At 41.0% G+C, this 19,819-nt stretch overlaps 4 protein-coding genes and 3 non-coding genes across 9 annotated transcripts; 5 read left to right on the top strand and 2 right to left on the bottom strand.

Moving 5' to 3' along the window:
- Positions 1-2,671: 2,671 nt before the first annotated feature.
- On the bottom strand, positions 2,672-11,300 carry usp20 (ubiquitin specific peptidase 20). Of its 3 annotated transcripts, none has more exons than XM_011604655.2 (25): positions 11,138-11,300; positions 10,747-10,868; positions 10,465-10,518; positions 10,084-10,146; positions 9,821-9,961; positions 9,630-9,732; positions 9,370-9,439; positions 9,171-9,284; positions 8,972-9,050; positions 8,085-8,586; positions 7,837-7,986; positions 7,436-7,548; positions 7,025-7,221; positions 6,130-6,224; positions 6,008-6,041; positions 5,883-5,928; positions 5,610-5,790; positions 5,398-5,524; positions 5,157-5,326; positions 5,002-5,083; positions 4,815-4,923; positions 4,633-4,735; positions 4,478-4,546; positions 4,236-4,402; positions 2,672-4,010 (listed from the first exon to the last, which is right to left on the bottom strand). In XM_011604655.2, the coding sequence occupies exons 2-24, from the start codon at positions 10,822-10,824 to the stop codon at positions 4,245-4,247; spliced, it is 2,838 nt and encodes a 945-aa protein (XP_011602957.2). In that variant the 5' UTR covers positions 10,825-10,868; positions 11,138-11,300; the 3' UTR covers positions 2,672-4,010; positions 4,236-4,244. The 3 variants fall into 3 exon arrangements, with proteins under 3 accessions (XP_011602957.2, XP_011602956.2, XP_003965343.2); XM_011604654.2 differs by having other exon boundaries at positions 10,747-10,851; positions 11,138-11,299; XM_003965294.3 differs by having other exon boundaries at positions 7,025-7,197; positions 10,747-10,851; positions 11,138-11,298.
- Positions 11,301-12,131: 831 nt separating this feature from the next.
- rpl7a (ribosomal protein L7a) lies at positions 12,132-15,023 on the top strand. The gene is made up of 8 exons (XM_003965248.3): positions 12,132-12,272; positions 13,091-13,211; positions 13,395-13,544; positions 13,755-13,895; positions 14,182-14,261; positions 14,468-14,598; positions 14,741-14,810; positions 14,888-15,023. The coding sequence occupies exons 1-8, from the start codon at positions 12,270-12,272 to the stop codon at positions 14,990-14,992; spliced, it is 801 nt and encodes a 266-aa protein (XP_003965297.2). The 5' UTR covers positions 12,132-12,269; the 3' UTR covers positions 14,993-15,023.
- LOC115250268 (small nucleolar RNA SNORD24) lies at positions 13,246-13,318 on the top strand. The gene has a single exon (XR_003888852.1). It is a non-coding gene; the product is annotated as a small nucleolar RNA SNORD24 (small nucleolar RNA).
- On the top strand, positions 14,039-14,111 carry LOC115250267 (small nucleolar RNA SNORD36). The gene has a single exon (XR_003888851.1). It is a non-coding gene; the product is annotated as a small nucleolar RNA SNORD36 (small nucleolar RNA).
- On the top strand, positions 14,317-14,393 carry LOC115250263 (small nucleolar RNA SNORD36). Its single transcript, XR_003888847.1, has one exon. It is a non-coding gene; the product is annotated as a small nucleolar RNA SNORD36 (small nucleolar RNA).
- A 119-nt stretch (positions 15,024-15,142) lies between the features above and the next one.
- Positions 15,143-17,383, bottom strand: surf1 (SURF1 cytochrome c oxidase assembly factor). Its single transcript, XM_003965293.3, has 9 exons — positions 17,242-17,383; positions 17,114-17,177; positions 16,750-16,871; positions 16,588-16,670; positions 16,086-16,277; positions 15,938-16,010; positions 15,550-15,712; positions 15,360-15,441; positions 15,143-15,291 (listed from the first exon to the last, which is right to left on the bottom strand). The coding sequence occupies exons 1-9, from the start codon at positions 17,302-17,304 to the stop codon at positions 15,225-15,227; spliced, it is 909 nt and encodes a 302-aa protein (XP_003965342.2). The 5' UTR covers positions 17,305-17,383; the 3' UTR covers positions 15,143-15,224.
- Positions 17,384-17,449: 66 nt separating this feature from the next.
- On the top strand, positions 17,450-19,588 carry surf6 (surfeit 6). The gene is made up of 4 exons (XM_011604650.2): positions 17,450-17,592; positions 17,839-18,057; positions 18,203-18,282; positions 18,532-19,588. The coding sequence occupies exons 1-4, from the start codon at positions 17,502-17,504 to the stop codon at positions 19,219-19,221; spliced, it is 1,080 nt and encodes a 359-aa protein (XP_011602952.1). The 5' UTR covers positions 17,450-17,501; the 3' UTR covers positions 19,222-19,588.
- Positions 19,589-19,819: the final 231 nt, after the last annotated feature.

Raw genomic sequence — 19,819 nt, 5'->3', positions numbered from 1 at the left:
CCAGTCACTCTGTGGTAACCCCCCTGGAGCATCTGTGAGCAGGAGCCCAGCTCCACGGCGCCACGGCCTGTCCTGCTCGCCTTCACCGCCCACAAGTCGAGCAGGTGGGAGCACACGGCGCAGCCCATGGTGGGTTCCCTCAGTATTTACAGCGGTTGTCACTCAGGCATTCACAGAATGTGTTTTTCTCTCCCTCTGAACGTGTGAAGCCCCGTTTCCAGCGACGAAGACACCCAACGGTCTCACGTTCAGCAGGCCACCACGAACTTGAAGGTCAGCTGAAGTGTTTTCTATCTCACCTCGAAGAGCTTCAGGGCTTGGTGTGTAAATATTTACAGCTCCTCAGCGCTGACCACATCACTGCTGCTCTTCTGTAACAGGGCCGCAGCGCCTGTCTGCAGGTTGTCCTCTCCTTAGCTTGACAAAGCTTGGTTGCCAGATATTTAATAAATTTCCTCCTGTGGGAAGGAACAAGGAAAGGTTGTCAGATGAGCACGGGTTTAATGTTTGCTCCAAACATTATTAAACCTAGATATAGTTTAACACTTTTGCCTTGTTTTAGATGTGGATGTGTGTGTGGAGCAGACGCTGGTGCCAAAGAGCAAGTTCATGTCTGTCTTCAACAACATTAATCCTCATTTTTGCAGCTCTGCCACCAAGACATTAAAGGTTTCTGCAGCTCACAGGACTGTCCTGGCTGGAAAAGTTTTTAATTTTTAGTGTATTTGTGCAGTCACAAATGTTGCTACGAAAATTCAGATCCTTTAGAACAATGAACAAAGACTCACAAGCACTAATCTCTCCTACTTGCTAAACATCCCTTTAAAATAAGATATACAAATATAAAGAACATTTTATTTTCATGAACATTTTAACTCATCATAACGACAAATCAAGGGGAGCCCTGAGCTTGTTTCTCTGCAACGAGACGGTCCCGTCTGGGAGTGATGGGGGGCAATGACACGTGAAGTGTGTTGCTTATGCCCAGTCGGGTGTTGTTTTGTTTTGGTTGCTGTCACTGCAGAAAATCCAGCTTCGCACAGATAGGATGTCGGAAATGACAGCAGGGTTTTCAGTGCTGTGGTGGCGATTTCAGGGTATTCTGCCATGACTTTAATCCAGAATTCTGGACCAATCCAGAATACTGGATGCTCTCAGTGCATTCCCATTTACTGATGTGATGGCCCTCATTAATTTTTTCTGCCCATCGTGTTCCTGTTTGTTTTCTTTCAGAATAATCCAGGGGCTTGTCTTTTAAACTAGGGTGCTGGGTCTCCAAGTGGTGAAGTAGTTTTGAAGGCTTCATTGCGGGAATCACCTACCGGGATAAGTCCATATTTCAAGTAAAACTCCTGATATTGTCTGTAAAAAGCTTTCTTGTGGGTTCAATTTTGGCGTGTAAGACGTAACCGAGAGAATCCGGTTATTCCTCAAAAGGTTTTTCAAAATAAAAGATCGTTCAGACTCAGCTAATACATAAAATGGAAATATTTCATTATTTCTTGTGCGGCCCGGTGGTTGGGGACCACTGCTTTAGAAGGTACCACCAACCAGCACTACACTTAAAATAGTTCCTCCAAAGGATCCTATTTGCTTCTTAACCTAATTCTATGCTAGAAATACTTTATAATCACAAATTCTGCAAAATGTCCCAGCAACATGTCCCAAATTAAGGACTTTGGTGCGTACACAAAACCTGTTTTCTTCTGCCATCTTTGCCCTCTAAAGGCAGCACAGGAGGCATTTTGCTGATCTTGTGTTGCACCGATATGATCAAGTCTCCCATTAATAGCAGTTATCAATGAACAGGACAGAACTGGATCTCAGTAATCTCTGATCAGGAGTTCCCTGCTCTAACACATGAAGACTCAGACCTCCATCTCCCTCCTAAATGCATCGTCTGACCTTCATCATGCCAAGTTGTCTCGTGCGCAGATTTGCGATGCTGTGAACCACACCCGAAGCATCCCAATACAGACCGGTCCAGCCTTTTTCCTTCAGCCTGATCACATCTGCTATTTCATTTTCTTTCTTTTTTTTTTAAATCATGGGAAAATGTCTAACTCGTCTTTGTTACATAAAGCTGCAGTGCCGGATAGATGCCAATCAGCCCTGGAGGATGCTGCAGCTGCATCTCTGCATGGATCTGTGCCAGAAATGCAGCTTTAAAGCCTCTTACCTTAGTTTAAGTGTCAGCGCTTCCCTTTTCAGGGAACATCCTCCAGCAGCCTGATTTGTTTCCCTTCCATCTGCCTGTCTGAGCTGGGTGTAGCACAGCGCACGACTGGGACTTGAGATGACATCACAGCTGTTCACTTCAGAGTGGCTTCGTCATTGTCACTGAAAACCTCGTGTCTCTCTCTCTCTCGAACTGTTTTTATTCCCCCAGCAGTCTACACACATCTATAGACGGGGCTAGAACCTACTGATTTCTCAATCAGTGGTGATCAAACGGAACTATTTTCCATGAAACCTTACCAGCAAAGAAGAAAATACCTTGTATCCCCTAAATACTGGATGAGTGTAGGTACCAGTCTCCATGTTTACACGAGTCAGCAGTTTGTTAGCTTAGCTTGTCAAAGAGACTGGAAACAGACTGTTTTTACACCTGCTAATTTAAAATAACATGCAACATGTTAATTCATGTGCTTTAGAGGCAAAGGAAAGGCAAATAAATTCCAGAGTGTTTTAATCTTATGTACAATATTTGAACAGGCATTTTTGACATCTCACTGAACTTTTAACTGTTCAAATCATTAGAAGGAAAGCATTAGTCAGCGGGAACCTGTTGTGGTGTGTCATTTAATGGACTACCAACCAGAAATGCGTGTAGTGAAATCTCAAATGAAACACCACACCTACAGCCCCCAAACATGCTGTAACACATAAGGACATAATTACTCAATCTATGAAACGAGGCTGGTTGTCCTGCGTCAGGATGGGAATCAAGTGGAAACCCTCTTCCGGATCCTCAACAAACCCTGCAGAGCAGAGCATGCAGGTCTCAACACGTCCTGGTGAGTCAGGAGTGTTAATAGTTTTAAAAAAAGGAGGGGATGAAAATCTTAGTATGATACATGAAAATCAATTACTTTTTGTGGTTTCCAGCCTTGAAGAGCTTTTGCTTCACTGTTGATACCCTAACTCAAAACTTACATATATTTGCACCTTCCCTCACTATTTATATGACCTGACACACGGCTAACTGTATTTTTACCCATGAAACCTGTTGCTAATTGATTTTAAGCTTAATTACTACAGCATGTTTGATAGATACAACCTGTTTAAGTGGGTAGTCACACACTGATATAAGTCAAACAGTTCATCTTTACAGGATCACAAGATAACTTGTGTGCAAGATGGGCACTGCTCTTATAAGTCCCTTTCTGTTGGGTTGAACTAACTCCAGGAAATGTACTGAAACACAGGTGTGTGTATATCAATTTTTAAACTCCCAAAACACCCACATCACAGAAAAAAGTCCTTTATAGATCAGATTTTAAAACCTAAATGCAGGTTACTAACAGATTGTGTTGCACTGTTTGAGCTGACCACAAACACACCAATATCACGCACGGAATCCTCTTAGTTTTGCTACAGCTTCTCAGTTAATTTCATTATTTTACTAGTTGGCTACCTTTTTCCACACTTACATTATTGTGCATTTAGGCAAAAATACTCTACATCCAGCCACTCTCATGACTGGCCTCATTCACAGCATTAAATGTGATGACCCTCCATTCATGAAACACATGCATGTTCTGGTGATTCCACTCAAGCCTGCTATGTTGTGTTTCATCCATTTTTTTTCCTAATAAATGCATTTTTTTCCATGCTTTACTCTACCAGTCATCCAATATATTAGATAGCTAAGATATCCTAGCTGCCGTCTTGTAACACAGCTTTGGAATACACGCTGCTACATTTACAAAGTGCTCACAGCGAGGCATCTTCACCAAGGTGCAAATTCCACAGCTTCCAGTAAGCCCAGAGGTGGGTACGTCCAAGACCTGCAGATAACCAGAGTTAAAAAGGAGCCTGAGAACAACCTGTCAGATCTTTAGATTTACAGCTGTTTATTAGTTGGATTCTTGACTATGCAAGAGGGAGGATATGTTCATTCCTACCAGATAGTTGGGATTAACAATTTCAGGATCTTTAAACATGCGATAACGTACAAAGAGGCCACAATTTTGATGATTTACAAACTTTTCCAAACAGAAAGACATTCCAACCTTTTTATCTCAAAGTGCTCTGGTCTCTGCCTCGATTTTCCTCTCTCCGTGCAGGCTGTCAGAATCAGGCAGGGTTACTGTCTGTCTCACTGCTATTTCAGGTCCTCCGCCATAAATACCCAACAAGTACTGCCATGTCTCCTCGGAAATCTGACCATAGTCTGCACCTGCAGGGTGGAAAAGAAAAGCATGTTAAGACAACAGGCAGCCTGTTTGGTTTTCCTCATTTCTCTGAAACTTACCCTGCTTCAGCTGTATATGTCCCCCTTTCATCACACCTATTTTACTATTGTCCACAGGACCTGGAGGCTCTGAGAAAATGCAGGACAGGTATTTTTAAGAGGCTAAAGGAATCATTTGAATGCATTACCCTGTCATCATGTTTACACACTAATACCATTGTCTTTGCCCTTCACAAAGCTCTCCCACTCTCGGAACCACTGCATGCTGATGCACAGGATTACTGTTGGAGCCTCCTCTGCCTGGAACTCTTTGTTCAGCTACAGGTGAGACAGCACGCCCATTTGTTTGGCATCCAACACAAAGCATTAAGGCTTAATTCCTGCAGAATATGTTTACCTTGATGAAAGTGTCTATTTCCATCTTTCTGCGCTTAGCCAGAGCTTCGATTTCCACCTGGCAGATGGCGCACATATAGAGGTGATTCACCGCTGGACCGCCTCCAAATCTATGAGCATGAAGCAGAAATTAATCAAATAAGCTGACAGTGAAAGCCATTGAAGCCTGTTACTGGAATCTCAGTTACCTGTTGTAAAGGTACTCCCACACATTTTGAGGAACAATCACAACCAGGTCATCTATGTATTGGTATTTATTGGGAGGAATCCCTGTACATAAAAACCCCATCAGTCTTTGAATCAAGCTGTGTGTGTTCACTTGGTGAGTCTCGCAACTACATACCTCCATGCTGACAAAGAAATGTGTGGTTGCTGATGGGGCCGGGTTCAGCAAAGGTGTTGAACTTGTTCAGCCATTCTCTGGAGATGTAAAACTGCAGCAGGCTGGGCTCCTTCATACTGGCCAGGGCCACCACTTTCTGCCGCTCCCGCACTGATTCCTCACTGCTCTTCCTGTATGAACAGTCAGCAAATTCAAGTGAAGTCAACGTGGATTACATTTGACATGGCTTTTGATTACTCACCTGTAGAACAACACGTAGGCTTCAGCGTTTTGCACAACTGTCTCATGGACCTCTGTGACATACTGGTCATCAAACTCATACCACTGACCGTTGATCACATTCTGACAGTAAGCAATGTAATGTCCACCTGCATAAGCATAAATGTGCATGAGAATACAATAAAAGCAGGCTTGTGGATGCTTATACCTGTAGGAAGTGATAGAATCTCATACTTCCTGCAGTGCCATGGTGACAAATGACTGACAGCAGGTCGTATGTGGTGACTTGAGAAGGACTGTCTTTGGCCAGAAAAGGCTGCATGTTGAGGCCCTCCAGCGGGAAGGAAACATGGCTGCCAATCTTAAAAGAGTACATCACCTCATGCCTAAAGCGTTTCAGGTGAATGCACAAAATCTGCAAGAAAGGATCGCAAAAAAACGAAGAAAAAAGGGTTATTCTAAATAGATGAACCCTATCTGCTGAAAGAACAGTGGAAAAAAGAGTACCTCTGGAAGCTTAAGCACTTTACAATATTTGACACCATTTCTCAATCTGTAGAAAAAAGAAATAGGGATATGGTTAAATAATCAGCTGCTTTCATATATTTTTCTACTTGGATTTCTATACTTACTTTTTACATCTCTCACAGCTGTACATGTTGTCCCCTGGAAAAGGCAAAGATAAAAGGTAAAAAAGATTATTCTTATCAAGCTGCAGAATTGGAGTAGAGTAGCAGATGATTTTCCGTCCTACCTTTGAGTTCATCTGCAGCAAAGAAGGCAGCAAGGCAGTCCTCCAGAGTTACCATGGGCCCCCAAAACCAAGTGGGGATGCATGAGACTACAAACCTGTTCATACAACGAGGGACATTCATAAAAAACCACAGACTTAGACACTGGTCTTAGGGATGTTGCTGCTGTAAATGCAAACATCAGAAATGTGAAGAAGAACTCAGCTGTTTGAGTTGAGTTCAATAGTACTTATTTTACTTCGTTATCTCTTGTGCATTTCCTGCGACATCTGCCTCAGTGGCCACCAAGATGTAGTGATGAACATTTTAAATAATTTGAGTTCCTTTAGGTTAGTGGTTCAACAAATAGTTTTCTATGGATTCTGCCTGCACATGTTAACTAGATTCATGAAATACAGGAAGGGCTTTTGCAATCTTCACTGAATCATGACAAAATAAAGTGCCTGAGGATATATGTCCCAACACCTGGGATGATTAATACAAATTACATCATGTGGGTTTGTGCCAATGCACTCAGCAAAAAAAGTGATTCTCATTTTATGCCAAACTGCCAGCAGACATCCTTCTTTTTTTCTTAGCATGAAGAATACACAGTGGGCAGTAATATAAAAACTTCAAGAATCTCCTTAAGGTGCTCAAGCTTAAATGTAATACAAAGCATTTTAGAGCTTCTGATGACCCCACTTTTTGAAATCTCTTATCTAATCATTATGCAAGGCGGCATCACTGCGGAAACCACATTTTTTTTTATCGTTGCTGATGAACGGTGCAGCTCGAGATAATCTTGCAGAGTGCTCCTGTAGATAATCACAACTAAAATCAACATTAAACCAACCCTCCACTATGCATGAACACACATGTGCTTTTAAATATGTATGGAAAAAATGGCTGACTGACCGGCGTATAGAGTCCATGATGTAGGAGATCCATCCCTGTGAGTTGTAGGAGTCAGGGCAGGTGCCTGTTTTGACAGGAAGATTCTGATGTATGGAAGAGTGGAGTTTCGCCAAGTCTTCTTTACCGGGAATTGGGAGGGACAAATCTTGAAATGTTTCCACTGTTGTAGAGACCTGTGACACATTCAGAATTTTGGTCTGAGATTGAGAAGAATTTTAGTTAAAATGGGTGAAATCTCAAATGCAGTCCAAAAATGTATGTTGGTTTCATTTAAAATTAATAAAGCAATGTATAATAAATGTACTGAAGCCAAAAAGAAGAGCCATCGCTTAAATTAAATGTATAAGTGCTTTGCTCTGTGCGTGGGTGTGTAGCCCCCTCTAACGGTTAAATGTGTGTAGTGCATCTCACCCTATCACAGGTTAAACACTGGACCAGACTGAGGATGGAGCCATCAAAGATGTCAGAAATCACACTGCGAAAGTGGAATTGTTTCTTCTTCTTGGAACTAAGCATCGTCTGAGCTGGAAAGTTAATGAGAGCATATGAGATGACAAACAGAGAAAAACAAGGAAGTAAAGAATTCTCCACTTTAAGTTCTTCAGTTACAGACGTTCCAAAAATAAAAGGAAAATGCTTTCATCCTCTGACATTCCTGTCAATTAGGGTGTGAGTAAAGACTAATGCATTAACTTCAAATACGAAATTCCAAGAGTGATTTACCATCTTGATTTTGCAATTTCTGACATTGTGACTCTTACAGTCTAAATTGATGAGGTATTCTGAATTCTAGTGACTTGCAGAGGTCTTACATTTTTTGAACGAGTATGAGGGTCCAGCAGAGCGGAGGGGGCTCGAGCGAGGAGGACTGGAGGACAGTTTAGGCTGCAGCTCCTGAAGGGTTCGCACAGGACTGCAGTGAGTGGACTGGGGCTGGGCCATTGAAGCCTCATTGTCTGGTTCTAGAAAACAACAGCATGCATGCAAAACAGGTTATAAACCATGATTAAGGACTGAATGCAGGAAAAAACAACCTCTTATAATCCACCAGATCTCAAACCTGGGGTGTTGCTCTGGGTTTGCTCTGGTCCAGTGTCGGTTATCTGGTGGGCCTCCTGGTTTTGACTGTCAGTGTCAGTTAATGCTTCTTCTTCTCCCCTGTCAGCAACAGTCTCCTCAGCTGCTGTATCCACATCAGCATCCTCATCCATCTCCTGCGAGCCTCCACGGAGGGGTGAGCCAGAAACCCTCTTTTCCTTCAACCTCTCCTTCTCTGAGATGACCCCGCCGGTGCTGTTGCCCACTGACCCTCCTGTGGGTGGTGCGATGCCGTCACACACATCCTGTAGGAGCAGCTCGCTCTCACCTGCTCCCCCCCCCTCTCCCCTGTCACTGCTAGAACCAGAATCGCAGGATAGAAACTCATCCTCAGATGGGGAATGTTCTCCATCTCTTATGTCTTCTCCGTCACTTCCTTCTCCACTCATGCTGCATTCAGTCAGCGGCTCCTTTAACTCTTCGTGTAACTGGTCCATCAAACAGCGCAGGAACTCCTGAGTGTCCTGTAGACAGAAAAACATGACACAATGGGCACAGTGCAGCAAATATAGTAGAATTGGCTATTTACACACAGAAGAGTTATGAAAAAAAGATAGACAGCAAATCATTCTAATTAGTTCTGAAATATCAAAATTATAATTTATTTTGTGTTGCTATCCAATATTTTGGGCATTTTGCATCTACAGATGCTAATCTTGCCTCGTACTATAATCTGCAAGAGGCGTAAACGCCCCCCCCCTTAACGCGTCCGATCACTATACTGACAGCCACTCTGCGTTTTTTTGCAGGAAGAATAGATTATAGATCAAAAATAGCAGGAGAAAATTAAGAGATTTTAGGGGAATATTAAGGGAATCACTAATTTTGTCTAGGTATTGAGTAACGTACCTGCTGGGCATAGCCACGAAACATGGGATTTACAAGTTTGATGCCATGTGACAAACTGGTGGGAACAACATAGCTGGGCCTGGCAGGGAAACACTCATGAGCATGAGTTTAATATGGATTAATTAAATTATTATTGTCTATAATAGAGTCACTTTCACTTGAGTAATGTAGTCTGAGGCCACGTTAATTACAATATTACCGTTTTTTATGCCAGAGTTCTGAGATGAGTTTTTGGTAACTCTTACAGAGGGCGGGCTTTTTGTCTGTCCGAACCAAACCACTGCAGTCCAGGAAGAACTGAGTGAGAGGAGGACTGGTGAGGAAAAGAGGACAATTATTATAGAAAATTAGGCACAATCAGACCAAAGTAAATAAGTCATGGCAGGATGTGACTTTACCAGTTGGACAAGGCTTGAAGTGCTGCATTCATGTAGCATGAGTTTCCTATATTCTTCATCCCTGTCAAGCCTTTAAACAAGAAAAGCCAAAAGAAAACTTAGATTTTAGAAGTCTTGTGAAGAAATACTACCAACTGTAAATTAGTACTTGTGAATTTAGGCCTATATTTAAGATACTAAGAACTATAACTACAGTGTAACATGTTACTGGTAGCTAAAATGAGCTAATTCTGCATATTTGGACAGCAATTTTGACAGACCTCGGGGCTTCAGCTCATCCTCTTCTGATTCTGAACCGTCCTCTTCTGCCACAGCAATTGGCACACCTTTCAGTGGGTGACCTGCTGGTTGAGCCGCAGCTTTCTGAAAAAGACATCAACACACCATGACTGCAGAAGAAGCAGGCTTGCTTTAGTTCATTTTAATAGCTGCAACAGAGAACGAGTCATACATGCTCTGTAGCTTTGCAATGATGGGAAACAGCAGGCACAGGTACCAGTGTGGCCCTGTGATCCAAAAACACCTCCCGTTCACATACATAGCACCAAATCCTGAATGTGGTCAGGTTGACTGTCAGGTTGTGCTTCTTTGCCTAAGAAGCGATAAACAATTCTTTAAGGAAAAAGTAACAACAATAGCTAATGGATATCTTGTGCGTTCATAACAAATTTCAAGAGTTGAAGCTGTCGTCACAATTTATATTTAATGTGTTACCTGTGCATGCAGGGTGCTGTGGTCAGAGTAGGATTCTCCACAACCAACATATGAGCAATCACTCTACAGAATAGAAAGGCGGTATGAGATGAGGCTTTACAGTGTGCAAATAACCCAGATTTTGAGAAAAGCTGTTGAATCATGGTGACACTTACATGTGAAAGATTACACAATACAAGATTTAACTGTATTTTATTTTCTAAACCCTTAGTGTGAATTACCAGTATTAAGAATCACATTCATACCCCTAACAAAGGATCAATAATATCAATAATATGAGAATTCAGATCGTCTTCCCCGTATTTGTGGTTGCAGGTATGTGTTTTAATGCTTTACAAGGTCATTAGTTTCTATCACATTAATCAAGATTCTTATCCTTACCTGTAAACAAGCCCACAGGTTTGGACCCCCTGCTGTACAAGACTGACAAGTTCCCTGCATACAAAATAAGGTGGCATAATTTAATATATGGTAAAAGATTGAACTATATGTTTCTCACAAAATTTTGTAAACAACCAACCACCACAGTAAAAATACAATCACACAACATCCTTGTGACAGATGAGTAGAATATGGTAAATTAAAATACATGTGACAAGGACTTTGTCTATTTTCCTGTGACATTGTGCAGGGGATTGACTGTGGGGAAGGAAATAAACCTACCTTAGCTTTCAGTAGGAGGTCTTCCTTGGTTATCTCTCCTATTGAGTCGACGTGCGGACAAATGTCTTGATCAGCCATAGCTACTCGGTCCCTTCAGGAGGATGTCTGCGAATTGTGCAGTGCTTTAATTAAAAAAACTGTGTTAAGACGATCTACTTATTATTGTTCAAGCTAGCTTGATGAAATTAAAACTAAGACCTGCGCGCAGAACGTCACAAACACCCATAAAGCGTGGATATTGATTACATTTGGTATTTACAGTATTATTGCTGACATTATCGCCATTTGCGATATGTAGTAACACGTCCTAAATGCACTGCACATATAGGCCTTATCTAAAGCTTTGAAAACATCTCGATGACAACAGCAGTTATGAATAATTTGGATTTACCAAGAAGTTGTCACAGGGGTAATCGTGGTCATTCATGCTTCTTGTAAAGATATAAAAATGAAGATATAACCCCTGCTCGATTTGAAGGAACCGAGCGGAGATGCAGGGAACCTCAGTCCACCACCCCAAACATCTCCCCCCTCCCATCCACAGAACAGCCGGTGGCACGACGCACAGATGGAGATCGTCAACCTGACATGAAAAAACACAATCATTTGTATATATTTAAATTTATTTTTATGTAACAGAGGTCTAATACAAGATAAATAATAAGTCAAACAAGAACTTGAGTTGGCAATACATTTTAATCAGTAAGAGCGAGACCTGTTTACGGAAATGACGTTTATTGTGCGTTGGTAAAATGGGTCCCTAAGGTTTTAATGGAAAGCTGCTTTAATTATATTATATATAAATAGGTTTTTATTATGGGTAGTATTTTAAAATCATAGGGACAACGGACTGTAAATGTCGGTGTTCAACCATCATATAAATTCCAACCTTTTTAATTATACCAAAAATATTTAAATAAATATCTAACGTAATATGTGAATTTCTTTACGACTTTCTGGATTATATGTAAAATAATAATGATGGTTGAATTAAATACCTCCTGGTCATTCCCACAGTAATTAAAAAAAAAAATCAGTTGGTTAGTTTGCAGGGCCTTCTTTTGTCTTGAACCTTTGCAACAACCTCCCGCTACATATTAAAGAATCCACCTTCATGACAATTTTTTTAACGACACCTCTTAAAACTCACCTTTAAACACATTTTTTTGGAGAAATTTAGGTTTTAAATTTTTTTTATCCACAACTATGTTGGTATACTTACCATTCCTTCACCTTTTATTATAATGTAAAATGTATTCAGACCGTGGTGATTTTACACAATAAATAAACTAAATTGAACTGAAATAAACCACGAAAAATATTCACACTGTTGCTAATATTTTACCGTAGCTTAAAAGCTGTAAGAATGAGTAATTATTTCTGAGAAAAAAGAATAAACACAGGCCAGCGTTTCACTGGCGGTTACTGATTCCAGACCGGCAAAAGCTACGTAACCACGTTGCAGGCAGGGCGGTATTTCCGCTACCCAGAATGCCTTGCTCTTCCTTTCTGCCTGAACCGACATGGTGGGTACATAGGATACTTTCCTCTCGATTTTTTGAAGCTGTTTTATCTCTTTCCATCCTTGTGCTGCAGCAAAGTCTTGAGTCAGATATTGCACCAGATTATTTTTAGACTGTTGTTTCAACGTGTAATGTTAATATTGTCAGCCGATCTTGTTCTTTTATGGGATAAAACTTGGTTGTAGTGACATTAGCTTAGCCGGTCTGGATGCAGTGGAGCCCTGTCGGAAGCTAGTGCTAGCGTGGATAAACGTGCTTGAATTCGCGAGTTCTTTCAGCTTTATTTGCGTCGTTTTTGGTTGAATGTGAAATCATTCCTATCACCTTAACACAATTGTGGTTGATATAGTGACGCTGTAAACATCGCATGTAAGGGTGTCTGCCAGAGGGGTTAATGCGATCATAACTAGCCGGCTAACATGGAAGTTACTTCTGTTCTGTCGAATGTCGTAGGTACGTGTAGTTGCTGTTAAGATTTTGTTAATCAAAGACGTGTCTAATGCGAATTTAAAATATTACAAAGCATTGATAAGGGACTCATGCCGTCTTTATAGCTCTTAGAACATTTAAATGCAGTTTGCCTCATTTATTGTGGCGTCACATTTCAACAGAAGGGCTATAATGTTCATTTTTTATTCTTGATAAATACGTGTTTATTGGACCAATTCAGGGAAATCAGAATAAATAATCCGAGTTGCTTCCAAGCATAAGATGCTAAACCAAGGAATATTCTTGAATTGTTTCATGCAAATGGCCTAACTTCACAAGTTTACCTTAAATGACTAAGGAATTGTGATAAATGTTGACGCTTTTCTTCACAGCCCAAGGGAAAGAAGGCTAAGGGGAAGAAGGTGGCACCTGCCCCTTCTGTGGCCAAAAAACATGAGGCCAAAAAGGTGGTCAACCCCCTGTTTGAGAAAAGGCCGAAGAATTTTGGCATCGGTAAGTTCTCTTCAGTTGTAAGAGAGACTTAAAGTGCATATGATGTAAACGAATATTTGCTATCTTAATGACGATGATGACAATATCCCACCAAGATCGCTGATGCACTTCAGGCTTAAAAGCAGACAGATTGTCATATTTGATATGATCACTTTGTTGATGAATTTCTTTTTGCTTTTGCAGGCCAGGATATTCAGCCAAAGCGTGATTTAACGCGCTTTGTCAAATGGCCTCGTTACATACGCCTGCAGAGGCAGCGCTCCATCCTCTACAAGCGTCTGAAGGTTCCCCCTGCAATCAACCAGTTTACCCAGGCTCTGGACCGCCAGACTGGTAATTTTAAAACGAGTAATAGGGAGACTGAATTTAATTTTAAATGTTGCATTTTTGCAATTTAGTTAATGGGAGATTTATGTTAACAGCTATGCAACCATATATTTTTTTTTAACTTTTACTGAGATTACAATTCTTTGATTATTTTTCTGGTTTAACCAATTGCACATAACAGCTGGATGGGTTTTAACCTTATTCTTTGATGTTCAGCCACACAGCTGTTCAAGCTTGCCCACAAGTACAGACCAGAAACCAAGCAGGAGAAAAAGAAGAGGCTGCTGGCCCGTGCTGAGCAAAAAGCAGCTGGAAAGGGAGATGCTCCTACCAAGAGGCCCCCTGTTCTCCGTGCAGGTTAGTTATACATAAGCCTGGTATTGTATTAATGTCAATGATGGTAACTCAACCTCATCTTTACTGTAGTGATATTGTTGCCATCATGTAATGTCCTTTTTCCAATGACGTACTGATTAGTGGTAGATAACTTCATGGCCATAATGCAGTGATGACTTGAATTTCTTCACCTGAAACCTTCAGTGATGCTTTTTGAGCTTTTTAACCCTGAGCATTGGCCCAAACCATGTAAAAGCCAATGAAATATTTGGTCTATGATGTCTGAAGAGTGTTGTCCTCTCTGTAGGTGTGAACACCATCACTTCACTGGTGGAAAGCAAGAAGGCCCAGCTGGTCGTCATTGCCCATGATGTGGATCCCATCGAAGTATGAAGCTTTATTTCAGTGCAAATGAAGTAGTTGAATTTAGAAAAGCGGTACCTGGCAATGATGTTTGAATTTCTTCACCTGAAGTCTCTATGTAGATCAAAACAGACGAGCTTTTTAACCCTGAGCAGGCACCAAAGTTCAAGTCTTTTCCATCAGTTTGTCCCTGTTCAACTACTCACACTTTCATTTTTCTGCTTTTTCAGCTTGTCATTTTCCTGCCAGCTTTGTGTCGTAAGATGGGTGTCCCATACTGTATCGTCAAAGGCAAGGCTAGACTGGGCAGACTGGTGCACAGGAAGACATGCACTTCCGTTGCCTTCACACAGACAAACCCGTAAGTTTACGGTCAACGTGCTAATACTACAGCATGATACTGTTGTGCTAAGAATTATCAATGGGCAAAATAACATTTGTCATTGGTGAATTGATGTGTTTCATCTTGGTTTCTGCTGTTGACGAGCTTTGTTCTCTTTCAGTGAGGATAAAGGTGCACTTGCCAAGCTTGTGGAAGCCATCAAGACAAACTACAATGACAGATATGAGGAGGTTGGCACTTTCATTCTAACTGATGGTGAAACATTTGCAACAAGATGGATCATTCTAACTCTTGATTCTTTTTTCAGATCCGTCGTCACTGGGGTGGTGGCATCCTGGGTCCCAAATCCACAGCTCGTATCAACAAGCTTGAGAAGGCAAAAGCCAAGGAACTGGCAACTAAGCTTGGATAAATTGTTTGGAATAAAAAAATGTATCCTAACTGAGCAAGTGTCTTCATTGCCATATTTATGTTGTACATTTGTATTTGAGTAATTTTGTGCCTTCAAGTGACTACAATAGACTAAAGTCCTTAAACGATCTTTTGAGGCTGACAAATTTTGATTGTAAAAAGTTAGCATTCTTATTTAATGCAACTTGACAACACAAGACATCCCACCAAAATGTTCAATACATTCGCAAAAATCAGACTTTAATTTTCTTGATGAACTTGGCAAACCACATGTAAGAGGTTGCAGCACACAGGCCGTACCTGGGGAGAGAAAACATCACCTTTATGTGGCTCGTGATGGACATGTACAGCAGAGAGCAGCTACCCACCATGTTACTATGTACTGCATGTGTTCGTTCCTCAGTGTGACCCTGGTCTGTCCTCCAATGGGGCCACCAGGAACTGTGCTGCCTGCATGACAACATGGTGCTTGAACCTGTGCTCCATAAAAGGCTGTATCTTCCCGCCCCCCCCCCCCCCAACTTGAATAAATAGACCATTAAATGATAATGGACTTACTGAAGTCTGCATCAACAAAGATGGGCTCTGCTCCTGTTACTTGACACATGGCCTCCAGGTCCCGGTAATGCCAATGGTTCCTCTCCACGTCATTGTTTGGTACAAAAGGTTTACGGGTCTCTGTCAGTCTAACTACCCCAACCACCTCCATTTCACCCTCCACCTGCACAATAGAGAAGCTCTCTGTAGGTCTACTGTAATTGTAACTGCTGTATTCATTGGAGACCGTTTGCTTTAAGGATCAAGAATGCCATTTGATTAAAAGGTAGAACTTCACAGGAAGAGGTGCAGTTAATAACCAGCAGTATGTTATACAAGAAACAACCTAATCAGCACATCGAAGCATTTTTGAGTTCATCTAATCAGGGTGTTCAACTGCAATACTGACCTGTCCCTTCATCCTCGTTTCTGGTCTTATCTTCTTTTTTGGGACATATCCTCTGTTCACCAGGATAGTTATACTGAGGGTGGTGAGAGAAAATTTCAATCAGATCAAAGACATTTATTTTTACAGTGGAACAAGGTAACCCTCTTACCCCAGATCAGTGACGTGGAATGGAGTGATGACATTGGCACCAGTCTCTCCACTTGAAGACAATCTGCCCGCCTCCCTGGCCTCTTTCTCAGGGTCGACTGGTGAGCGGGGCAGAATGTACAGCTCCTTGGAGTGATCGTATTTTCCACGCATTTTCACCCTTCTGTACTCCAAGCTGCTAAACTCAGCAGGACTAGGATTCAAAGAGAAGGGTGACAAGCAGGCCTGTACATTAGTGTTATGCGTCAACTATACACGCACTGTATATAATGATTTTCTTGACAATGACATTTCCAAGGTAGTTTTCTCTGTCAACTGGACTGTGTTTCTTCTCTTTGAAGACGTTTCGCCTTCTATCCAGAAGGCTTCTTCAGTTCAGTTAATATGGCATTAAACTTAAAATATTCACATTTAGGTGATAGACCTTAATCATTTGCTGGGATATAATTCTGCTTATTTCTTTGTATAATCCACTATCCACCCAAAGTGTGATACATACTTACTCAATGGGAAGAGGAATAGGTTCTGCAGTGGTGAGTTTGGTTAGCCCATCGATCAATTCCATTTTCCACTGACGCCGTTTGACCTTCAAAGACACAGGGATCAGACACACTGGAGATCAGTGCTGTTCCTTAATGCAAACTTTATTACTGTGTTTAAATTACCTGCCATGTTCCGAGGCCAAACGTGGTTGCAGGGATGAGCAGCAGAAACCATTTTAGGAAAGAGTCTTCCCCTTTCTCTGCAGCTGTGGAGCTGGATTGTCTCCCAAATGTAATTAATTTACCTGTTAACTCACAGTACAAATAATTCATGAAGACTTATATTTTTTTTATACATCACATTAAAAAAAAAATCACATCAGACAAGCTAGTACGTAAAGTATGATGATGATGACGTGATTCTGGTTGTTCCTACAAATCGTCTGTTTGTATTATTCCATTTTTAACCCTTTATTTGTGTCGTTATTAAAATAGTAACCTGCATACCGAATTAAAGTGTTTATATAGTCTGTTAAATATGTCTTGCCTTCTGTTCGTTTGAATCCCGTCACTCTCGACAGCAGAGTCCTCCTGATGTACACCACATGTGTCTGCAATACCAGAAAATGAGCACAACTGCAGAAATAACGAAATTCATCAAAACACGAAATTTACCTGATTATTTTGTGAAGAAAGAAACCTGGCCGAATGGACTAGTGCAGACTTTAGAGAAACCATCGTAAGAGAACCAATGAAATTCAACTACATGACAACTACATAACACCCCACCGGTCAACAGGGGGGAATGTTTTTGAAGTTACTTCTTCCGGTGCCTCGACGCTCCGCCCCTTTAAGACTCGTTCACGTGTGTTGAGAAATGTGCCACTAAATATTATTTAAAAATTAGAATTCCTGGCTCGATTAGTCTGTTTTAAATGGATCTCGCATCTAAGGACTCGTACATCCAAAGACTCGCAAGTAAAGTGATTTCCCAACCGGATCAGGAGCGAAAGAAGAAACAATTTGGTAAAGTTAGCCTGAATCTTCCGTGTTGCAGCTGCTTGTATCGCTTTTATAGTGTACGTGCAAATATTTTCAGCTGAAGAAATGTGTTTTTTATGTGAAATATATTATTGGCCATTGCTGGGCCTAATCTCCTAGAACGTAGGAGAGGTTTTCAAATTAGCCATTGCCCACAGAAAATCATCAACTCTATATAAAATATGTGATTGAAAATGCATGATGTAAAATTGTTGGTTTTCCTTTATGCAGCTTACCCACAGGGCAAGAGATATAATGGTCCGCTGAACAACAACAAGAAAAAGGGTAACAGAAAGTCTTTTAAAGAAAAAGACACTCGGGGGAAGACCCCTGGATTTCCAAAAAAGTCTTTGTCATCAATACAACCAACACAAAAAGGTGCTGCAAACAAGAATGGGCAGAAAGCTCAGACTCAGAGCATAAATGGATCATCGACACAAGCTTTAGAAGGTGAATCCTGCATGAGTATTTGGTTCCACCTGCTGTTAGTTATTTATTTCTACACTTTAATAGAGAAACTTTCTTAATTGTTTTTTTTCTTGTCTACAATATACTGTATATATATATATAAATATATATTTTTTTCTTTTTAAAGGAGGAAATGAATCCAAATTCAGCACAGTGGATATCCTACGCAAGAGACTGCATGAGAAGATTGAAGAATCCAGAGGGCAGGTCTGTAGTATGGTGTAGAGTTCATATTTTTCTTTTATAAATTATAAGAGTTTTTATACATCACCTGTGTTTGGTTTAATGTGAAATTTGGAATGATGGATTAAGGATTAATTATGTAGCTTCGTTCAGGTTTAAGATATGGACCCAGAGTCTTGACTGATTTATGGAATTTTAAAATGTGAATTACCATCTGTTTGATGGGCATAGTGACTGTCTAGTAAGCTAACAAGGTTTTGTCCTGTCTGTCAGGGAGCTCCAAAGGATGCTTTATCTGAAGCAGTCCAGGCTAAACGGGCAAAAAGGAAGCTTGAGCGGGAGCGCAAGAAGAGAAAGAGGAAAGAGTTTCGGATGAAGGAGCTGGCGCAACAAAATGTCGAAGAGCAGCAACCAGAACTAAAACCAAAAGCAGTGTGTGAATCAGCTGCAAGCAAAAGAAATGTACAAGCCATTATTTTTAACAAGGTTGAGATGGTGGAAGAGGGCTACGTGGATAAAGTCCAGAAAAAGAAGAACAAGAAACAGAGCATGAAGGGCAACATAACACCACTGACGGGGAAAAACTACAAGCAGCTGCTGAGTCGCGTGGAGGCTCGAAATGCCAAGCTGGAAGGGCTGCGGGAGAAGGATGAGGCAAAAGCCCGCGACCTTGAAGAGAAGATCAAGTGGACCAACCTGCTTTATAAGGCAGAGGGCATCAAAATTAAAGATGACGAGGAAATGCTGCGCACTGCGTTGAAAAAGAAGGAGCAAAAACGCGCTCAGAGGAAGAAGAAATGGGCTGAACTCAGTGGAAACCTCGCAGAGAAGATGCAGCAGCGCCAGGACAAGAGAACGAGGAACATCCAAAAACGCAAGCAGTTGAAAACGGAGAAGAAGAAAAACAAGGCCCGGAAGAAAGGAAGAGTGCTGCCAGAGGACTTGAAAAAAGCTGCCGTTTAAGCAATGTTTGTACTGATTATGTGACAGTTCCCCAGTCTAAATAAGTAAATCAGTAATATAACAACATGCTCTTTCAAATGCATTTTAAAGAGACGAATGATTACAGATGGCCTTGCGCACCCTTTGAATGTCTGTAACCTCTGTTTAACAATATCGAATAGTTTTAACATTTTTAGCAAATGTTTCAGAACACTTGACTGTGCAAACCACAGTAACAATGGTTTTGATCTTGCTGTCACAGGCTCTTAAGAAATAACAAGTAATAATACAATAAAGAACTGTGACCAGCCATAAGAGGTGCACCAAAAAGAATTGCAAAATATTCTACTTTTTTGGGTGCTTAGTCCTCAAACATAAGAGCCACACATTTGTTCGCGTAAGTTGTGACTGTTGTGGCTAATTTGTTGCACATTTTTAGTGTAGCGGTTTTGTCATTCTTATGGGCAAGTTACACTTTTTAAATACCTATTCCTCCACAATATCTTACAGATTTATAAATACATTGAAATAACAGTAGTCATAATGATGTAATCATAACTACAGCAAAGTGAAAAATAAACCCTTATTTTCGGACAAAACTAAAGTCGCAGAGAATGGT

The sequence above is a fragment of the Takifugu rubripes genome, chromosome 6 (genome assembly GCF_901000725.2).
Source record: "Takifugu rubripes chromosome 6, fTakRub1.2, whole genome shotgun sequence".
In the NCBI taxonomy this organism is placed as follows: domain Eukaryota; kingdom Metazoa; phylum Chordata; class Actinopteri; order Tetraodontiformes; family Tetraodontidae; genus Takifugu; species Takifugu rubripes.
The sequence above is the reverse complement of the archived record's forward strand: the minus strand, read 5'-3'. Positions and strand labels throughout refer to the sequence as shown.